General features: G+C 39.4%; 1 protein-coding gene across 2 annotated transcripts; it reads right to left on the bottom strand.

The window, feature by feature from the left end:
* Positions 1–1,922: 1,922 nt before the first annotated feature.
* rx2 (retinal homeobox gene 2) lies at positions 1,923–8,899 on the bottom strand. 2 transcript variants are annotated; one of them, XM_070556073.1, is made up of 4 exons: positions 8,644–8,899; positions 7,762–8,228; positions 3,685–3,941; positions 1,923–2,680 (listed from the first exon to the last, which is right to left on the bottom strand). In XM_070556073.1, the coding sequence occupies exons 2-4, from the start codon at positions 8,042–8,044 to the stop codon at positions 2,243–2,245; spliced, it is 978 nt and encodes a 325-aa protein (XP_070412174.1). In that variant the 5' UTR covers positions 8,045–8,228; positions 8,644–8,899; the 3' UTR covers positions 1,923–2,242. The 2 variants fall into 2 exon arrangements, with proteins under 2 accessions (XP_070412174.1, XP_054598075.1); XM_054742100.2 differs by having other exon boundaries at positions 7,762–8,099.
* Positions 8,900–14,088: the final 5,189 nt, after the last annotated feature.

Raw genomic sequence — 14,088 nt, 5'->3', positions numbered from 1 at the left:
TGGATTCAAACTTTAAACTAAGATTTGATTTTAGTAGGAACACAAAGTTTAACTTTTGTGTCTTTGACTGGTATAATTTGGTCACAAACAAAGACAGAACACACATTTTATGCATTCAATCACCAGAAGAGTTTGGTAACTTAAAATATCATAGACTGTTATTCAGTGTTCATTATGCTAAATGGTCAGTACTTTTAAGGTGTGGAACACTTGTTTAATCAATACATTTTCAGGGGGTCTCTAGTAGTAAATAATGTTGGTAAGTCATACCCTGGGGCAAAAAACACCAGTGCACCATTTCCAGGAAGGAGCTACTTCACAGCTGAGCTTCAGACAGCATATCTGGACATATCACATCTGATTGGCTAACAGCAATAAGACTCTACTACTGACTGTGTTTGCTCTGCAACGTGGATGTTTTTTCTTCGCAAAGAACACAAGCCTGAAGGAGTTCTGCATGTGGTGGAGTTGCTAATGCTAACAGTTAGCTTCTACTAGCCTGGACGTCCTCTGCTGTTTCCTGGATGCTAATTCAAAAACAACCTTCCCCAACAACCCTAACCCTGTGAGTCAAGATGGGTGAGTCCATGGATGTTAAGTGACAGTTTGACATAGATCTGTCAGGATTTTCAAATGTCAGAGTTTCACATTTCCATCAGAAGCTAATGCAGGAGATAGGTGTAGGACACTATTTTCATGTTCAGCATGCTGAAAAACTCAGAGTGACAGATTCTAATCAGAAATAATCATTTAAAATGTTTTTTTCAGTAAACCACACCTTTTATAGCGCTGTCACAAGCTTTAGACTCAGAAATAGTTCAGACATGCACAATCTGTAATCACTGAGGGCTTCAGCTCTGGAATATTTCCACATCTCAACATCTAAAAGCTTTGCAGTGATGTCATGATACTGGCGAAAGTGCAGGACTCAGACTACTATTACTGTTGAATAAAGCCAATCTAATCTAAGTGATGTTGGTGAATTTTAACTGAAACCACTAAAGCGATAGTTTTTTGCGCTCACTTTTCTGACTTTTGTCTGCATTTAGTAAACAGGACTAAGCGTAGTTCATCCTTGCACATTGATTTATATCCTACTCTTCATGTACAAATTTGAAGAAAATTGGCACAATAACCGCACAACCAGCTCATCCTCTTCTAATTGTTGCATGATTTGATTCATTCTCTTCAGTTTGCTTTCTTCACAAATAAGATACTTGTAGTTTGGTTATTTAGAATGAACAAAAATGCAGACACAGATTTCACCAGATTTGCAATAAAAAGAATCATTTACCATCAACAATTTTGTTTGTGGGCCACTTAAACTGTTATTGGTATACACTTTCAGGGCTGTACCGAAATGCCTTTTTTGAGAGTATTTGAGGCCATTCAGTCTGTGGCTAAGAATCCAGGGTTAATCGCTTTAAAAGCAGTAATTAGGTGTTAAGAGGTACGCTTGTCCGTTTAAATTAGCTTCCAAATAAGATTACGCCCGGTGACTTCCGTTAACCTCCATCATCAGAACTCTCCAAAAAGCTATTTTAATCTAAATGACTCACATTCCCTTTAAACATGTATCAAAGTGAAATCTGAGTGGAAAAAGTGGCTTTAAGTGCCCATTATGCTCCCTAAACTTAAAAACCAGATATTAACTTACTGCAAAATAAGAAAAGACAAAATCCCCAAAAGACAGAAATAGAAGGGACAACAACCATGTCAACAAACTTAAACAATTAGGACTTTATGAACTAGATACAAAACTTTCAAAACTTTCTTTATTGGCCAATATTCCTCTGGAAGACATAATCAGAAAAGCTTGAAAATGCTGTCAAACCATTAGAAACAGCTTGTTTATTTTTTTTTTGTAGAAACTTTTTACCACACACCCCTAAAAAAGTCAACCCCCCCCCCCCCCCCCCGAATTGAGACAATCCATTTCTATACATTTGTTGCCATTTGTCAATGAGATATCATTGAGTTGAACAAAAAAAGTAAAACATATCTACTTCTGACAAGTTACAATCTATAATCCATACAAGGTATAAATTTTCTGCAGATTAAAAGTCTTTTGTTTGTTTTTTGTACCTAAACAAAAGTATCACTAAACATTTGAATCTAAACCCATTTAATGAAATCCTATGTATATCCTTTTTTTTACATTTTTGGTGCCACATGTCCCCTTCGTAAATCAAAAGCAGTTTGTAAACATTCACAGGAGTAGATCCAGAATTAGAGTAAGACATCACATGTGCTGCCAGGTTTTATCCATTGACTGAATGTGCTCTTTAGCCTTCATTCTGAGTGCTGCGATGCTGGAACTCCTGTCGTCCTCCATGGGATATTTATCATTGAAGCTCGGTGCACACTGATAGGGAGGTGGGCCCATGGGCTGCATGCTTTGGACCATGCCAGGTGGGCTATTGAGGAAGCTGTGACTGGAATAGGTCGGCTGCAGAGCCTGCGGTGAGCCCATGAAGCCTGGAATGCTATGCATGGGTGTGGCACTGGAGATTGGCGAGCTTAGCCAGGGATCCAGGGGCATCGGGCTGGCCACTGGCCCCACGTTGGGAGGCATTGGTGGACGATTAAACGACAGCATGGGGGAGTCATGGAGTTTCATGGTGCTGGTGTCCATCTTTTCTTGACGTCTCCACTTAGCTCGTCGATTCTGGAACCACACCTGGACAAGGCAAAATGTATCCCTTTACACTAGACAAGCCTAGGCAGCTTTATTTATATAGCACATTTCATACGTAGAAGCAATTCAACTTCTCTGATTGATGTTAAAGGTAACACTCTTGTAAATGTCTTCTTACATTAAAATGCATGTTGTCATATAGGAACATGTTTTATTTTATGCAAAATCTCCTCAAATAACACAAGCCTGGAGGAGTTCTGCTGTGTGGTGGAGTTGCTAATGCCAACATTTTGCTTCTACTAGTCGAGATATTCTCTGTTATTTCCTGGATGCTTAACCAACAACAGCCTTCCTTGTTGTGAGCCAAGATGGGTGAGTCCATGTGACTTAGATCTGTCCGTCTTTTCAAATCCTAGAGTAGGCTATTCAATTCTGAGCCTCGAGGGCCGGTTTCCAGGTTTTAGTGGTTTCTCTGGTCCAACACACTGGATTCAGTGGTTGACTCACCTGTGCAGCAGCTCATCAGGCTCTGCAGAAGCCTGTTAATCATCTGCTGATTGAAATCAGGTGTGTTGAAGGAAGGTTAAAACCAAAACGTGCTGGATACCAGCCCTTGAGACCCGAAATTGAATAACCCCATCTATTTTCTATCAGAAGCTAATGGAGGTAGGTGTAGGAGACTATTCTCATGTTCATCCTGCATAAAAATCTCAGAGTGACCGATTATAATCAGAAAAAATCTTAAAATTTTTTTTAGTGAAGCTGACCATTAAGGACTTCACTGAATGCAAATTATTCCATTATTCTACATAACACCAAAGATGGTGCAATATAATCTGAGAGCTGGAACTGTCTCCTAAAAGTCTGATTTGAAACCAGTTTAAATTGTTTAATGCTCAATTCAAAAAAAGCAAAGACAGTCTTGCAGCTGAAGAGACTGCATCAGACTTAAAAATCTCTGCTCAAGATTTACTGGCTAGCTTCTCCTGTTTCCACAGAAATACTAGTCACTATTAGTCAGTTTGTAATTTTTGTCAGCTCTTTACCTGAACTCGAACTTCAGGGAGGTTGACCTTCATCGCCAGTTCCTCACGACTGTAGACATCTGGGTAGTGGGACTTCTCAAAGGCTCGCTCCAGCTCATGCAGCTGATAAGTGGTGAAGGTGGTGCGGTTTCTTCTGTGTTTCTTCTTAGCGTGCTCGTCATCTTTACTCATCTCCGGAGACCCCTCAGAAGCATCTACATCCTTGTGCAGGCTGCTAATTTCTCCATCACACTTGTCATTGGAGAAAAGGTCAGATTCTAAAAAGAAATATTAGATAAATTAGCTTTAGCACTATAACTTCAGTCATCTGCATGTTCTCCAGGCATCCAGATACACACGTATAGTTCTGGAGAAACAATACTAAAGTGACTTTGACTGAAGCACTCAAGTAAGTGGAGGACAAAAGAACAGTTTAAGATTTTGGCAGCATTTAGGTTGCATTACATTTGCGCTTTGCACAGATTTTCAGACAAAAATATGAATGTGAATTCTTTGAACTTAAAAAAATTCTTAATAAATGCATTATCATTGAAAATTGAAATTTGTTTTAGTTTAAAAACAGGTTAAATAATGTTTCATGAGCAGGTGTCTCTAGATGTACAGTTTTCCAGGAAAATTACTTTTTAAATAAAAGTTTCATAACAGTTAAGTTCTGCTCACATCACTTCTTTCACTGAATCCTGTTCTTGCTGTAATCTCATAGTGACAGATGTGGCATGTTAAACCTGCAACTCGTCTAATCTAGAGACATTCGGTGGATTCTACACAAAGAAAGTCGTGATTCAGATTAGGCTTTATAAAACAAATGCATTAAATGGCCTGTATTTGATATAGCGCCTTCTAGAGTCCTGGAACCCCCCAAGGCGCTTTACAACACAATCAGTCATTCACCCATTCACACACACATTCACACACTGGTGGGGATGAGCTACGATGTAGCCACAGCTGCCCTGGGGCGCACTGACAGAGGCGAGGCTGCCGAGCACTGGCGCCACCGGTCCCTCCGACCACCACCAGCAGGCAACGTGGGTTAAGTGTCTTGCCCAAGGACACAACGACAGCGACAGACTGAGCGGGTGTCGAACCTGCGACCTTCCGATTGCGAGGCGAGCACTTAACTCCTGTGCCACCGTCGCCCCAGCGACGATAAAGCTTATCATTCATACTGAATAGAACATTGTTGATTTTAGAAATGGACAAAAGAGAAATGATGACTTCTTACGTCCATCAGCATTATGTATCCAACTCAAATTGAAACTTTAATCCTTTAAAATCTGAAATATGAGAAAAAAGTTTTAAAATATCTATTTTTTAAGACAGAAATATTTATTGGTTAATGTTCATAAAATTCACTCAACAAAAATATAAACACAACACCTTTGTTTCTGCTCTATTTTTCATGAGATGGACTTAAAGATCTAAAATTCATTCCAGATACACAATATTACCATTTCTCTCAAACATTGTTCACAAATCAGTTTAAATGTGTGATAGTGAGCACTTCTGCTTTGCTGATATAATCCATCCCACCTCACAGGTGTGCCACATCAAGATGCTGATCTGACATAATGAGTAGTGCACAGGTGTACCTTATACTGCCCACAATAAAAGGCCACCCTGGAATGTGCAGTTTTGTCTCACAGCAAAATTCCACAGATGCCACAAGCATTGAGGGAGCATGCAATTGGCATGCTGACAGCAGGAATGTTAACCAGATCTGTTGCTCGTGCATTGAATGTTAATTTCTCCACCATAAGCCGTCTCCAAAGGCGTTTCAGAGAATATGGCAGTACATACAACCGGCCTCACAATCGCAGACGACGTGTAACCACACCAGCCCAGGACCTCCACATCCAACATGTTTACCTCCAAGATCGTCTGAGACCAGCCACTCAGACAGCCGCTGAAACAATTGGTTTGCACAACTAAACAATTTCTGCACAAACTGTCAGAAACCGTCTCAGGGAAGCTCAACTGCATGCTCGTCGTCCTCATCGGGGTCTTGACCTGACTCCAGCTCGTCGCCGTAACAGACTTGAGTGGGCAAATGCTCACATTCGATGGCGTCTGGCATGTTGGAGAGGTGTTCTCTTCACAGATTAATTCTCGGATTACATTGTTCAGGGAAGATGGCAGACAGCGTGTGTGGCGTCGTGTGGGTGAGTGCTTTGCTGATGTCAATGTTGTGGATCGAGTGGCCCATGGTGGTGGTGGGGATATGGTATGGGCAGGCATCTGTTATGGACGAAGAACACAGGTGCATTTTATTGATGGCATTTTGAATGCACAGAGATACCGTGATGAGATCCTGAGGCCCATTGTTGTGCCGTACATCCATGAACATCACCTCATGTTTCAGCAAGATAATGCACCATGTTGCAAGGATCTGTACACAATTCTTGGAAGCTGGAAATGTCCCAGTTCTTGCATGGCCAGCATACTCACCAGACATGTCACCCGTTGAGCATGTTTGGGATGTGCTTGACCGGCGTATACGACAGTGTGTACCAGTTCCCACTAATATCCAACAATTTCGCACAGCCATTGAAGAGGAGTGGACCAACATTCCACAGGCCACAATTGACGATCTGATAAACTCTATGCGAAAAAGATGTGTTGCACTGCATCAGGCAAATGGTGGTCACACCAGATACTGACCAGTTCTGAGCCCCCAGATCCCCAATAAAGCAAAAAAACTGCACATTCCAGGGTGGTCTTTTATTGTGGGCAGTATAAGGTACACCTGTGCACTACTCATTATGTCAGATCAGCATCTTGATGTGGCACACCTGTGAATGGATTATCTCAGCAAAGCACTGATGCTCACTATCACACATTTAGACTGATTTGTGAGCAATGTTTGAGAGAAATGGTAATATTGTGTATCTGGAATGAATTTTAGATCTTTAAGTCCATCTCATGAAAAATCGGAGCAGAAACAAAGGTGTTGCGTTCATATTTTTGTTGAATGTAGCTACATAATAATGTGTTTTATTTTATTTGATAAATATGGCTGTAATGAAAAAATGAAATTGGCCCTTGCCACCTGTAGATGCTCCAATGGAGGACAGTAAGCATGTACTGGATATAGAACTGGAGGTTTTTGATGAAGGTGCTAATCCTGATGCCCCCCCCCCCCCCCCAAAAAAAAAAACCCAAAAAAAACCCAGCATTTGTAGCTTGTGTGAGATGAAAATACAAAGGTCTAAAAGAAGTTCATAATGTCTTTGAATGGCTTTAGAGAATGTAGCTGTGATGATTTTCCCAACAGTGTAGACCAAGTATTTAACTCTTGTACTGTTACCTAACTACTATACTGGGTGCCATTATTATCAAAAGTAATCAAAGTTAAAGCAGATTTTGTTCATGATTAAATCACACAACACAGTTTTATCACTTGCATTTAGTTATTGCAGCATTAAATGATTATTGAACATGTTCTCTGGTGTCATGGTAGAAGCTGTAGTGTACACTTAAATTTAAATAAAACTGAATGAACCATAAACTCTGTTTCAAACAGCCTTCACTCCTGTAGTTGAACAGTCACATTGACCCGCAACATGCCTGCTAAGGCTCATGGACTAAAATTGTTCTAATGCAATGATGTTATTTGCTCAGTAATCCAAAAATGATCAAAAATACTGCAGGAATAAAAAAGACCAGCTTTCTTAAAGCATGCTTTTGTCATGATCAATGTATCAAGAAGGGTATGGATATAACAGATTAATGCTGCCTTCAGTTCATTCAGTTGAGTTAGTGAAGTTCCATGTAGCCTACATCAGACCCTGGACTTAAAACATGTGGCCGTCGTTCATATCAGAAGAGAAACCTGGGTTTGACCTCTCTGACAGATTTTTGTTGTTCGTTAAAAATGAAAATCCATCTTGGTTGAAAGTGATTTGCTTTGTCTAAAGTTTCTTAAATTATCATCAGAGTGTCAGCATACCCGAATATGACCAAATATTCGTTCTCTTTTAACATTTTCCACCACTGCCGCTGTTAGAGTTCATTTAGAAAGATAACGATCAAAATAAAACTGAGAAGCTGCTTTTGGACTACCGGTGGAAGCAGACTTACCGTGGTAAGAAGAATGCTGGGAGCCGTCACCGAGCTCTGGAAGGTGCCCGTACGGGTCTGATGGGACATGCTTTTCAGGATCCTGTGGGTTTGCTCCATGGTCTCTTGGGCTTTCCCCACCTTGTAGTAAAGACTCCTGGTCTTTAGTGAATCCCAAAATGACATCAATGCTGTGAACCCTGCCTCCACTGCTCGACCCGGCACCTTTTGCCATTTCATAGCTGTCCACTATTCCATGCCCGCTGTCGTCCACCATTCCAAGAGTATCCATTGACAAATGCATCCGAGCCTTTGGGAACACTGTCTCTTTTTCTTGTCAAAAACAAAAAAGATACCACCTGAGTAAAGGGAGTTGAAAATTAGAGTTGCTGGGACCAATGAAGTGCTGGGTTTGTGTTCTCCAAGAATTATTTCATCAAAGTTGAATGGATTGTTTCCACAAAAGCACAACCTACTTGCATCTTTGTCTGCAATATAAAAGGGAAAAGAAGACGAATATTTAAGCTGTGGTCTTATAGCCAATTGGTTGTTTAATAGCATACAAGTGTAATTGTTCCAAATACTTAAAAACTTGAAATTTAATACGTGATGTCAATGTTTATGAACAACGTTAAGACTTAGTCATGCCCATTTTCGAACTTAGTTCTGCAGTTTCCTACATCCTTTATTACAAAAGCAGATAAAAACTTAGTCAGAGAATATTTCTGTTGCACATGCACACTTATTGTCAATATCAGTGGTTTCAGCTTATACTCATTATTATATAAAATCTGATCAATATCAATTATGGGTAAATAAAAATTTTCACCTGGTGGGTTTTTGAATCACTGTGAGAAAATTAAGCCATTTATTTTATTTCCACAAAGAAAAAAATGATCTTACCTTTCTTAAGTTTCCCGGCACAGACCACACATCACACACACAATGTCTTTGCGGTCCATAAGTAGGCAAACAACACTAACATCTACTGTAGGTACTTGTTAGTCCCAGCTAAGTCCTCGAAATCCCCTGCAAACAATAGAGCAAGGGACCTAATGCTGCAGATCTGTGCAACAACACATAATGTCTTTCTCTCCTGACAAAACTCTCCTTAACAACATGAGACACCAAAGCTGGTGGGGGGAATGGTAGTAAAACCAAAGGGTTTAAGAGGTTTATTAATTGGAATCCTTCCCCTTTAAGAATGACTGACAGTTGTTTTCTGGTCAAGTAATTGCTCCAAATGTGTCCTGCTTTCAGACCACAGAGGGAGGCCTTTGCTAATGAAGCTTCAACAAAACTTTCTTTCAAAAAATCTATTGTCTGAAAGAGAATAGCTTGCATTGAAAGTTTCAGTAATCTCTTCATTATAGACAATGTTAGGAAGGAAAGGCACAGGGATGGACTTTTAGAGTGGATGGCTGCACACAGTAAAGGCTTTATGAATTAGTTTTTGATAGAAACACTTGATTTTAAAGCAATTTTTTAAAATTATTTAAAGTTTAATTCTTATAGATTAGGGTTAGGGTTACAATGCCATTAAATTATAGGCCTACAGAGAAAAATATAACGCAACTTTGCACTTAGAACAGTTTAAAAGGAAGTTATTCTCGGAACTATTTTAAGACCATAAATTAGATCCATGTAGTGTCAAATATATGAGGTTAAAAAAAACTGTCCAATAATCCTGGGTGGATTTAGGTGGGGGACATCAGGACTTTTTTTTCCTACAGCCTGTAAGTTTCTCCTTTGCCAGCTGGTGCAACCAAAGCTGCCGCTCTAGTAGGTGTTGCAGAGATCAATCCCATACTTAATGAGCCTAAAGACTTCACGAGAGATTTCCTCTGACCTCACTCCTCCTACCTGAAGATATATTTAGGAGTCTCTTGTACGTCAAACACAAAACCCAACATGGAAAATAGATGCAGAAGTAGCTCTTCGGGAAACTTTCTGTATTCAAATGAAACATTTCTAGGGCTGAAATCTGAGTTAATTCATATCAGTTAAGGAGCTATTTTATGTTGTGAGATTATCTATATGAAAATGTTTTTGCTTCTTGTTAACACTTTAAAAATATTATAAATTTTGGCCACTTACATAAAAATATATAATATTTTTCATCAATTTTCCTGTTAATGCACAATTTTTTAATTTTTTGGACAAAAATGTGACATTTTATGACATTAGAGGTCACTGCCTGCAAGTGCAATGCAAAATTTTTAAATTAATATCCCAGCAATGTATCTTTAACGTTGTAGAACACTCATTTAATCAACACTTTCAGTGGTCTCTAATAAGGATGAGTGCATTGCAAGTTGTGTTTGCTCAGATGCACCTGTTTCAGGAACTAGCAGAATGCCACATCAGAAGGGAGTTTAACACGGCAGGATTTGGAGTCATTATTCCTGATTCTTGGACATCTTGCCTTGAATTGGAACGCCTTGAATTGGCTAACAAGAATGCAACTCTACCACTGACTCCATTTGCTCTGCAACATGGATGTTTTATCTCCACAAATAACTCAAGCATGGAGGAGTTCTGAGGTGTGGAGGAGTTGCTAATGCTAACAGTTAGCTTCTACTAGCCAAGATGTTCTCTGATCGCTCGGACAATAAATCAACAACAACCTTCCCTGCCGTGAGTCAAGAGGAGTGAGTCCATGTTACTTAATGGTGTGATGCAGATTTGTCACGTTTTTCAAATCTTAGAAATTCTATCAGAAGCTAATGCAAAAGATATGTTTAGGAGATCATTTTCATGTTCAGCCCGCATGAAAAGCTCAGAGTGACCAATTATAATCAGAAATAATAAATGTCCTGACGTGAACTGCAGAAAATAAGAAATGCATCAATGTCCAGGAGTCATGCTTAAGCAGCGGAGCTGGTCTGTGTTTTAATTGCTAACAACTTAAAGACCTGCCACTGCTCTCTATTAGCAGACTGGCTGTGGGTTTAGTGGCTTTGGTTGCCTACATTTTCTTGGTTGTCAAAGTTGCTTTCCAAAAACGGAGAGTTTGAAAAGCCCATTACTTTTGCCTTTGAATGAAATAAAGAACTTAAAGATGCCCGCACAGCAGGGGATTTGTCAACGAGCAGGTTGCTGCCATATGGTGACCATAAAGAAAGTCAGGCATCAGTTAGTCAGGAATGTACAAAGGTTGAATCAGTAGAAGATACATAAAAAAGTGTTTTGTGTTATGTTCATGCAGAAGGACCATTTAGCAGATTACAGATCATTGCACTGAAACTGCAAATAAGTTCCTCATCTCTTATAAAAACAAATAAACAATCAGTGGATAGGTGATGATATTTGAGTTTCATTAAATGTTTGAACAAGCCACCACAGTATAACTCACCTGTTAATATCTGATCTCACATCTGTGCTTTGAATTGCTGTTTTTACGTTTGAAAAATAATATTGAACCCAGTCTTATTTATTAAATATGTGTGATTTGTAAAGCTTAGCCCCCTTCATTATTGGCTAATATCAATATGAGCCTTCTGAGATGCTCTTAATAGCACCCAAGTCATAGGCAAGAGAAACTGATAATCATTTTATCACATTAATATATTAAAGCTGTCCCTCTTTGCTTGTTTCCCCATTATCCTAATTGAGTGCAAATTGCTTAAGAGGGCGCAGCACAGCTATCAAGCGCCTTAGTTTTATCAGATGACAATGTAAGTCCCTGAGATCCTATTAGGAAGAAAGCAGCTAACGTTTAAAGGCGCTGTGTCAGCTTACAAGGGGAAAAGGGGGATGGTCATCTACAGGAGGGACAGGGACACGCAGGAAAGGGATGGGTAAAGGTGCAATATGTGGGAATGTAGTAAAAATAACATCTTGTGGTCAAATTTGGTTACTGTAATCACTCTCTCACTCCTGTTCTGTGAGTTTCGTGGCTGTTGCCAGTCACAGATCCGCACCAGAAGATTCTAGATAACAAGCAAAGACGCGTCATACACAGTAAGTAGAAAAATACATATCTGGTGCTAGCACTCTTGAATGTTTTAGAGTAAGGAGCACTTACTACAATTACTACAGTAATATGCCTCTGACATTAGTGAAAGTGTCAGCCGTTAGCTCACTGTTATTACTCTGAATGACTCATCTAAGTTAGTAAAATGCCTTATTTGACCCATTATTCACTTCACACACACACACACACACACACACACACACACACACACACACACACACACACACACACACACACACACACACACACACACACACACACACACACACACACACACACACACACACACACACACACACACACACACTTCACTGTAATATCACGTAGTTCAAAATTTAAAAAGTAGCTTGAAATAGTGTAGCGTTATGAATATGCCATTTCTGCCCTTAACAGCTGCCCTTTGACACAGTGACAGTGTGCATAAATTGCCAAGGTCGTGCGCTTGCTTGTGATGTTTACATTCCAGCAAAGAAGACAGAAGAAGGACGAAGAACGCTTTTCATTAGTTAATCAAAGAACTTTATTTCTAATAAAGCTAATCAAAACAACTGTTGGTCAATAATAATCAGGTGACTGATCTGTGAAATCACAATGTTATGATTTATGTGTTTAATGAATAACAGAACTTTGGGCTAACTGAGCTAGACATCCTGATTCACATAAGATAAACACATGACACAATGTTCACTCATCCAATCAGAACTTCCTTTCTGATGAGTGACAGAGCTCTGTGGTGTTTAGTTAATCTGTCCACTCCGATTCGCTAAGAATCATAAACAACTAAGCTTAATAAAACAGAACAACGCCATTTTAATTCAGTTTTTCAACGTAGTTCAACTTGGTTCAATGCAGTTCCAACCAAGTACTCGACCAGCTCTCAAATCCATCTGATGTCCATTATCGCTAAGTGAAGTACAGACTGGCCAGCTGTATTTTCTACTTTTAAGCTGAGAACTGTCAAGCTGGAAAATTCTGTTGTTTTATCAACAAGACGACGGTTCCTTCAGAATAAAAGCTGAACTGTCTCTACGTGACGCTGGAAACCTGCCGTTGTACCGGGAGACGATCCTTAGACTGGTTTGTCGTGCTGCCGACGCTGTTTCACCAGTTCCAGCACAAGGAGGGTCCGAGAACCTGGCATCCGGATCTAACACGGAAGTCTCCGCACGGTACGTAGATCGGCATAGATCGCGTCTCATGTCTTCCTCCTGAAGTCCATCGTCGGTCAGTTAGGGCAAACAACATCTCGCACTCAGACTCGCCTCCACCAGATGGAGATTCTGAACTGACACACACACACCAACACTTCAGCATTCATCTGCATCCATCATTAGAGAGTTAGCCCTGGTGATTGTTTCAAATAATTATATAATAAATATTCTTAAATGTCCCATCTCTCTCTCTCTTCTTGTCTCTAATTCAATACAAAATGTTTGAATAAAATTCCCTGTAGTAAAAACAACCTCTTGTGATTCTAAGGGCCCGGTCCAAAGATTAATGATCCAGCTCAGGTGTGGATCAGTGATATCTCTGGACCTTAATAAAAGTGTAAGAATATACCAACTATATTCCGCTACAATAGTTTTTAGAGCCGCCTATTTGCTTCTAATTCACCATTAGCATTGTTAGCTCGACGTTAGCCTCTAGACTACTTTACCTGTTATTAGAGTAAAACAGAAAGATGTAGTGGCTTCTTAGGGGTACAAGAAATAACTTTTGGGTCGTTCTTGTTTCTGGCTTAGGTTCTTGAAACAACTCTGGAACTTTTTGATGATAGTCTGTCATTGATAGTCGAACTACAAATGCCAGTACCACAGCGTTAGCTTGCAGGAAACACGGTCACCTCTCACTCAATAGTAGTAAACATTAGCTGCATCCCTCTCTTCTTTTATATTGAAAGGAAAAAAAATGACAACCCCCAGCTGCCTCACAATACGTTTTTTTCTGTATAATCTTCCTTCCAACATGTTTGAGATCTTATACTGTTTTGCGACTATTTCTCTGTAGAATTCTTACTTAATTCTTACATATTGCACCATCAACATCATTAAAAAAATTGGTTAAAAAGCTGACTCCACTGCAGCGTGTTCAGCTTCTCAAATTATAAAAATATTGTTTCATATTTAAAATAAATTTCCAATAAACAATGTTGCAAATGATGTGGTCTTTTTCAACTCTTAATTTAGCTCAAAATTGTTTGTAGAAAAACTGATTGATCCATTTGCTAAACCTGCTTTATTCTTTATTACCCAAATGGTTCAAGTAAATCTTATCAGTGAGTCTCACATAAAGACAATTTTTTGATAGGATTTATTTATTTATTTTATTTTATTTATTTCAATAGAGAATACAGTGAAATAAAACAGCAGATG

The sequence above is a fragment of the Nothobranchius furzeri genome, chromosome 11 (genome assembly GCF_043380555.1).
Source record: "Nothobranchius furzeri strain GRZ-AD chromosome 11, NfurGRZ-RIMD1, whole genome shotgun sequence".
Classification (NCBI taxonomy): domain Eukaryota; kingdom Metazoa; phylum Chordata; class Actinopteri; order Cyprinodontiformes; family Nothobranchiidae; genus Nothobranchius; species Nothobranchius furzeri.
The sequence above is the reverse complement of the archived record's forward strand: the minus strand, read 5'-3'. Positions and strand labels throughout refer to the sequence as shown.